General features: G+C 31.6%; 1 protein-coding gene across 2 annotated transcripts; it reads right to left on the bottom strand.

Annotated features, from left to right (window-relative positions):
* Positions 1–99: 99 nt before the first annotated feature.
* Positions 100–4,769, bottom strand: LOC101247117 (protein PIN-LIKES 3-like). Of its 2 annotated transcripts, none has more exons than XM_004253066.3 (10): positions 4,575–4,769; positions 3,972–4,238; positions 3,588–3,667; positions 3,381–3,505; positions 2,937–3,058; positions 2,448–2,687; positions 2,189–2,281; positions 1,907–2,007; positions 959–1,197; positions 100–445 (listed from the first exon to the last, which is right to left on the bottom strand). In XM_004253066.3, the coding sequence occupies exons 2-10, from the start codon at positions 4,104–4,106 to the stop codon at positions 321–323; spliced, it is 1,260 nt and encodes a 419-aa protein (XP_004253114.2). In that variant the 5' UTR covers positions 4,107–4,238; positions 4,575–4,769; the 3' UTR covers positions 100–320. The 2 variants fall into 2 exon arrangements, with proteins under 2 accessions (XP_004253114.2, XP_010314834.2); XM_010316532.4 differs by having other exon boundaries at positions 3,972–4,216; positions 4,575–4,740.
* Between the last annotated feature and the right edge of the window lie 3,607 nt (positions 4,770–8,376).

The raw sequence follows: 8,376 nt of genomic DNA, 5'->3' as shown, positions 1-8,376 counted from the left end.
AAGAAAAATTCATTGATGACATTTTAATAGCATGTTTTGGATATGGAGTAGTTGATTTACTAATTGAATTATTTTATATATTTGAGAAGGCAACCATAATTATAGAAATATAACTTGAATTGCTTAACCATGGTAAATAGATTGATTTGACGTAAAAAATCAATACATATTTCCGAGGTGCAAATCCTTATTGTACATAAGTAGAACCATCATTTTTCTCCTATAGTAATTTAATTCATTTCTAATCTCGTTTTTTTCTAAAACGACAATAACATATTCAGTATAATCTCACACGTGGAGTCTGACGTTTTTCCTAGTGCTCATGATACAAGCCACATGAAGAATGCTGTCCATAGTGTAAGTGCTGCTGAAGCCAATGCATAAGACCATAACATAATCACTGAACACTCACTCTCACCAGCTCCAAACAACTGTGTTATAGTTGCTGCAAATAAAACCGTGTTCACGTAAACAGTCAAATCTCTCTATAACAACTATACGTAATTGAGCAAGATGAAGCAAATGACACGTTCATTAACAGATGATGAATTGATATATACACAAAGAAATAACAATCTCTGCTTGATTTTTAATATTGGCTACTCTATTTTGTTTTCATGCAATTTTTTATATTCTTTATTTGAGCCGAAGGTCTATCAGAAACAGAGTGAAGGGTCAAAAAACACACCCAAAGTATTCCGATACTTTTAGTTTCATACGTGAACTATCAAGTGTGTGAGTTTTCTACCTGAACTATCACCAACTATTCCTCAAAACACACCTGAACCATAAATTTTAGCAAGGAAACTCGCTCACATGATAGGTCAGGTACGTTTTGAAACTCAAAAACTGAGATACTTTTGGTGTATTTTTCACCACTAACTCGAATAAAAATGATAATAGAACACAAAAGATGGTTGATGAGAGAACAAAAACATAACTTGTTGAATCAACTTACCAATGTTCATTGCTGGTGGAAGTGCAAAATGAAGTAAAAGCATAAACTTGTACAATGGATCATCATGTACCAAGCCTAACCATGAAGCACCTTTGACAACACCAATACCAATCACAGGCATCGCGATGTATTTCACAACGATAATGCCAGCAAGAATAGATTTCGGAACTACTGTGACCCTCAAACCTTTTAAAAGGTTACCTCCCATGATCAGCGTTAGAAGCGGAACAGCTCCATCTCTGCAGTCATTGATGAAATGTAAATATCACTTTCTTCAAGCAGACAAAAGGGTTGACAATTTAAGTGTGCACACTCAAACTTGACCGTTGTTGGCAAGTAAGTACTTTGAGTATGCACATCTAGATACCTCAACTCGTTTTCACTGTGACAGTTGAATACTTCAACTTACAAAATGAGAATGAGTTGGAGTATTTAGTTGTCAGTTGAGTTTATAGACCGAGTTGACGTGTCTAGATATGCACTCTCAAAGCTCGAGAACTTACTTATCAGCTAAAGCCAAGTTGAAGTGTTTGTTTATATATTATGTCGTTTTATAATGTTACTGAACTTTTTCTTTTTCAGTTCAAACATCCCATCTATCCAAGTAGTTAAGCTAATTTTTGGCACAATGGATTCAAAATGTTCAACTAACACAGTGCAGACGAGTTGAGATGTCTAGATGTGCACTTTCAAAGTTCGAGTTTTTGTTTTATACATTCATGATCTGGATGTGAATGAGTCGAATGAATCATCACTCAGTCTATTAATGAACCATTTCTCCAAAAATTGTGAAAGATGTTCTACTAGAAATATTCTTGTTATTGCTTCGACTCATATTCACCAAAAAGTGGATCCTGCTCTAATAGCTCCGAATAAATTGAATACGTGCATTAAGATACGAAAACTACCTCTGCTAGTTTATTTAAACAAGTTGAGAGAGTCTCATACCCAAGTATCAAAGCTGTATCTTGAATCACATGAAGAGGAGCTGCATCACCTATAATTGAATTTCTGATCTGAGGTATAAGTCCAACAACAAAACCTGCAATCTATACAGGACCAATGGTCAATACTACTCCCACAATAACTAGATCGTAAACAAGACGAACCCTGAGTTGCCTATCATATTGACGGAAACATCTAACAAGTTACATGTTGTAGATACGAACTAACACAATCATGCAATACAAAGGAGTTCAGAAGACAGATAGGATAACAGTGGGAGAATACCGCTCCGCAGGTAGAAGGGGCTAATAATTTCTTCAGGTTCATCTTCTTTGAAAGCACTCCCATGTACTGTCTCGATTTAGTCCATAGCGGTACCTGTTAAACTCAGAGTTCAAAATCCAAAGCACACTTATCTTAAATAATCACTCGTTATGCCAGGTGAAAAGGAAAAAGACTAAAAATGAAAGTAAGACAAACAGATTGAAACGGAGGGACTAGTTAGTTTCGAGTATGCATGATTGAAATGTGATCCATAATCAACCTGAGATTTATCGTCAAATCTATTAGAGGGCAGTGCAAGTTGTTCAGATTGATGCTCTGATAGTGCTAAGTCATGTCTCTGAAGTAGTGGCTCCGTGGAGACTCCGAGTGCTGCTATGGAGCTTTCTCTAACAGATTTACTTATGGAGGAATTGTTAACTTCTTCAACCTCTTCGGGGCTCTTACTTGATGATATTCTGACAATATTATACACATAAGACCATAGAAAAACCGCGCATACCTGAAGAAGTGAAATCACCAGAGAAACATTGCATTAGATTTTCCTTGTATGAAAAGTTAATAGTTTTTGCTATTTTTCTTCGTAGTGAAGAGGTAGCTCATAGCTGATACTACCTCTGTCTCAAGTCAAAACCAGACAAACAAATTGAAACAGATCGAGGCATGGAGCATTCAACACCGCAATTTCACATCGGAGACCATCCCAAATATGAAAGTATTGTGAAGCAAACTAATCGATTAAAACACATACCGCCATTGAAAGGGAAGCATAGCCCATCCCATATGTATGGCAAATATCAGGCGCTCCGAATGGGCTTCCTTTCTCCTTACAAACAGCTGGAACTATGATGAGAAGCATGTTGCCCATGTTTCCTGTCCACATTGCAGGCGCAAAATTACGTGGAGAAAGTAAGAGAAGACTTATGTTTGTCTGGATTTAACTTTACACGGGATTTTGAGAAAGCAAGAAAGGTCATAAACTAAGGATACGTAGAATGTATCAAAATGTTCTTCATTCTCGTGGTCTTAAACCTGTCATGGACTAACACAAAAAGTATGACAAACAAATTGAAACGAAGGGAATACATAATTTTGGCGAGAATACTAATGTGAAGTTGCCGCATAACATGAAAACTGAGGAAAATCAATTACAAGCATCGTCTTCGTGACTGATGTTCTTTCTGTTTATACATACCTGCAGCACAGCAGCCTATAACGAGGCCTCGTAGATGTTTAGGAGGTCTTGTTATTTGATTGACAATCCAAGCAAGAATCGAACCTACGATAAAAGTGATGAAGATATTCAAAGGCATGAACCACCTACAATAACAAACTGAGTTAATGGGGGCACATACAGGGTAACACATAACAACACATGAGATTAGAAATCTCGAAAACTCACAATCGTTTCATGCTCTCGTATGTAATTGTTTTGGATAAGTTGCTTGAAATCAGTGATGGATTGCATATGTAAAACACAATCTGTTCATCGAAAAGTACACAACAGGAAACATCAATATCCTATGACAGAACACTAGGTGATTCTTCTCGTCTGTTCTAGCCTTGGTGAACAACTCTTCAAAATATGAAGAAATAAACACACGAAGAAGCTGAAGAGGTTTCAACATCAACTATCTACTATAAACAGTATAATTTTCCGCTCTTTAAAGGTCATGGTACTAGTGCAGAGGACAGAATAAACTAACAAATTCACGTACAAGTAACACGAGTAAAATGGGAATCAACGAGCAAACTACACAACAAGAAAGGTATATTATATACTCACATTATTCAAATGCTTCCTTGCATCCTCTCCAAGTATGGCGAATCGATCTAATGCAAGAACTAGTCCAAGTGCTGTTATCAAAAGAATTTGAATAACTGGCATTGATGCTGCAACTAACAGATCTAAAAGCCCCATATCGAGTTCCTTTCGTGTGAACGATGAAACAGAGGATCAAGTTGAGTCGTCTACACGTGCACTCTCAAAGTTCGGATGCTTACTTGTCAGCTAAGACCAAATTTGAGTATCTGTTTACGTATTACAATACGCCTTTTAAAAAAAACAAATCAAAATACATCATACAATGATACTGAAACTCAATAATAGAATTTACAAACAATTAAAGAAAAACTAAAAAATGCAAATTAACTACTTAAAATGCTTCAAAATCTTTTCTATTACTCGTTCGAGAACTACAATCTTTAGCTCTGAAACTAAATCATTTCGAACTATGATATTAATAGGAAGGAATATTTATTCCACACAAGTGAATTTACTAATAACTTATTTATTTTATATCACATAAAAGTTATCTAACTTTAAAGTTTATCACACATAAGTAAAGTCATCCAATTTTACTGAAGTTAACCAAAAAGTAAATTTTACCTGAATTTTTGTTCTATTGCTCATTCGAGAACCACGATCTTTAGAACTTCGAAATTAATAGGAAGGAAACTTAATCGAAATGAATAATAATTTTTCTTCTCTCATCGACCCATATAAATATTAATTGGACTATCGTTGCCCAAATTGTTACCTAACTCCTTTGCATAGAATTTTGCAAAAATGGATACCTAATTCATTAGGTGAGGAACTTTAAGAGTATTAAATGCTGGAGAGATATGGGACTTAAAGGAATTTGCATGACAATGACTACCTCGGGTCTCGCGGAGGTGTAAGCGCTTTCTAATAAAGGCGATTATGTATTCAGAGTATTGTAACTCGTGACCTCTGGTTAAGAATGAAGTAATACACATTGTTCCACCATAATCCTTGTTGGTGACAACGAATTCACCAATGTAGGTTGTGATGGGACGGTTCAAGGTCTATTCACGTCAAGGCGGAGTCAGGTAGAGTTGAGGAGTACATCTGAATCTTGTCCGATAGAAAATTACACATAAGTTAAAGTTATTTTTTATATTTATAGATATAATAAATTTTGAATCTAATCGTGTGTTTCCTTTTTTCATACTTTGAACTTTGTTAGTGAAAATTTTGAGTTGTTTGCCCGATGCATTCATCCTCAACTAGAGTTCTCAGTTTTGAGTCCCTAGAAATGAAAAAAATTGGCTATTGTGTAGTGCGAAATCTGAATTTTATCGAACTTAAATACAAATATAAGGTGGAATGACCTGAGAGGTCCCTAACTTGTATCTGTTTGTCACTTGAATCCTTATACTCGTTATTTTGCCAAATGAACCCTTAAACATGATGAAACTCTATTTTAAACCCCTATGACCATTGGCCGACCTTATGTAGCATTAAAATTGCTGAGTTGGACAAATACGTGATCACACGCATTTTGAAGCAAGCGAATATAATTTTTTTTTATCCCACCTCTTCTTTTCCGCCTCAGACCCCCCCCCCCCCCCACCTATCCCGGCCGCTACTCCTTTTCTTTTCTTCTTTTTTTGACATATACACCATTACCATAATCATAATAAAAAGTTTTTTTTTGAAAAAAAAATATCTCATTCACCTTTTCTAAAATTTAATTTTTTAAGATCTATTGTTTGAATTTACTAATAAACATATATATTTTTTTTCAATTTGAAATTTTCTTGATACATCTTTTTGCCAAATCAAAATAAACAGAACCAAAAGCATGTGTAAGTGCTAATTATAATCTATCACATATTGTTATTGAGAAAAAATTTGAGTATGAGGAAGACGAAAAATGATTATTTTTATTTTCGGGGCGAAGGGTAGAGGGTGAGAGAGAGAAAAGTTTGCACCTTTTTTTAAAAAAATATTATTTATTTTTAAATATTTAATTTTTGATGAATCATTAAAAGTAATAATAGTACTGACATGTTATTAAAAAATGACGTAAAATTTCATGTGTAAAATAAGTATAATACACGCGCACACATTTGATGAGAAACGAGTTTAAAATATCGTGTTTAAATGAATTTAAGTATTCAGCTAGCAAAGTCAAAAGTACCAAAATCTAATATACAAATAAACCTAAATACAGAGGTCTTTCGGGTCATTCTGCTCAAATATAAAATATTAAACTAAAATAATGACAACAACTTCAGAGCAATAAATAATGGAATTAAAGCCAAAATAAAAAATGACAGCAACAGAAAAGGGAATATGAATTGAAGAAGAGAATGAGGGCACTCAAGAATAATAAATACACCACATATACATATATATATATATATATATATATATATATATATATATTAAATTTTAAGAAATTTCCCCATTCTCTCTTTGTCAACGTGTCATTAAACGGTTTGATATAAATTATTTAATTTAAAAATCATTTAAAAATAACTTTTTCTTTTTTATTTCTATGAGGGGGAATGATCTGCTTACACTACGTATGTTATTGTTATTCGTTGGATTTAATTTTTTAAAAATTATCATATTGAGCTTATCGTAAAATTATTAGTCCAAACTTACTATTTATTGCAAATTTAGTGAATTTTTTGTTTTATTTTATATCATTCCTTCATTTTTATTTATTTATTATAGTATTTTATTACATGTCAAGAAAAAAACTAATCTTTTTCATTTTTATTCTTAATCTTAATTATTTTTCTTCAAATTATTTCTTAAAATCTAAAAATACATATATTTATTAATATCAATAATAACATACACATAGATCATTATATTATTTTTCAAGAAACATGCAAAATCTAAAGTAAACAAGAAAATATATGAAAAGAAAATATTTGAGACTACATTTACACTACTTGATATATTATTATTGTTATTATTTAGCGAAACTTATTAATTCCACTAAATTGTAATGTAGTGAGCGTTGATACTGATTGGATTAAATTTAGATGGATCAAAATAATTATTATTCACCTACCCAGAACTTTTTCTTTGGCCCATACACATTTAATTATATTGTATGGTTTATATTACTCACTTCGTGCACTTTTGTTAGTCACGTATTGGGAATTTGAAGTAATAATATAGCCACACACGTAGGAAGTTCATAATAATTATTAATTGATATTTAGTATTTAAATTTTAAAAAATAAATAATTAATATTAAAATAAATATATAATTTTTTCTTTATGTGATTAAACTAAAATAAAAATTTATTTTTAAATAATGAACACTGATATTTCTTTTAATTTTTTTAAAAAAGTCTTTTTGCTTCACTTCTTTGTAGACTAAACATATGGTTTGTGCTTGTGCTGAGGATATGTGCTTGTGATTTGATTATGATAAGATATTTTTATTGGTCAGTAATTTTACATAATATTAAAGCGGTTGAAAATTTAAGGGAAATTGATAATTGAAATGAAAAAAGTTAATTTTTTATTTCGCAGTTTTGATGATGATTTTGATTTTTTTATTATCGAGTTCGAATTTTAGTGATTTGAGGTTTTATCTAATGGATTTATCGATAACTCGACGCAAAATTATATTTATACCATTTGTTATATAAAGTTTTTGTCTTAGAGTTTAGTTTCATAATTTTATTTTTGACTGTATCAAATTCTCAGCTATTCTACAATGTGTTACTGTTTGTTTTTGAGCAAAGTTGCAATGGTTAAATCATATGCATGGTTCATTTGATTTATCACCTTGTTTTTAAGTGAATTCAATTATCCTTTTTTTTTTAATATCAAATCTTATTTGTTAAATTGATAATTGAATCGATAACCATCAATAACCAATAAGTCAATATATTAATAATTCTATAAGTATTATTTAACAAATCTATAAAATCAATAAACTTTAAAATCGAATCAAACTGACGGATTGACATCACACATAATACACCTCACACCATGTCCATTCATTCAAAATAAAGTTGCATAATTACATTCTTGGGCTTCCTAATAATAGAGACAAAAGTCAATTAAATCATTTATGTTGATATTCATCTTAATGGTCCAATTTTTAATACAATAAATTGTCCAATAAATGAATAGAATTTAATTTTTAACTATTGAAGTTGACGGTTACTTTATTTGAGTATAAACTAAAAGATGAAAGAACAAATATTAAAATCATAATATAGCATACCAAACTAAATTTAGGATGACCCCTTAAATGTTTTCTAAGGGAGGTGTAGCCTTCTATTGTTGAGTGCTTGTCAATTTCAAAGTTTTTTTCATTCCTACTTTCACTTAATTAATTAATGCAATTAATGGGATAATTATTTTTTATTATCGGATATCTATTAGGATTACTTGCATAAAACTCATT

This window comes from Solanum lycopersicum, chromosome 12, assembly GCF_036512215.1.
Source record: "Solanum lycopersicum chromosome 12, SLM_r2.1".
Classification (NCBI taxonomy): Eukaryota; Viridiplantae; Streptophyta; class Magnoliopsida; order Solanales; family Solanaceae; genus Solanum; species Solanum lycopersicum.
This window is presented reverse-complemented; position numbering and strand designations above follow the sequence as displayed.

Coding starts and splice junctions, on each gene's coding strand:
- LOC101247117 (XM_004253066.3), bottom strand. CDS start 4,106: ATGGGGCTTTTAGATCTGTTAGTTGCAGCATCAATGCCAGTTATTCAA. Junction 2,688..2,936: donor ATGCTTCCCTTTCAATGGCG/GTATGTGTTTTA, acceptor TCACTTCTTCAG/GTATGCGCGGTTTTTCTATG. Junction 2,282..2,447: donor GATTTGACGATAAATCTCAG/GTTGATTATGGA, acceptor TGAGTTTAACAG/GTACCGCTATGGACTAAATC.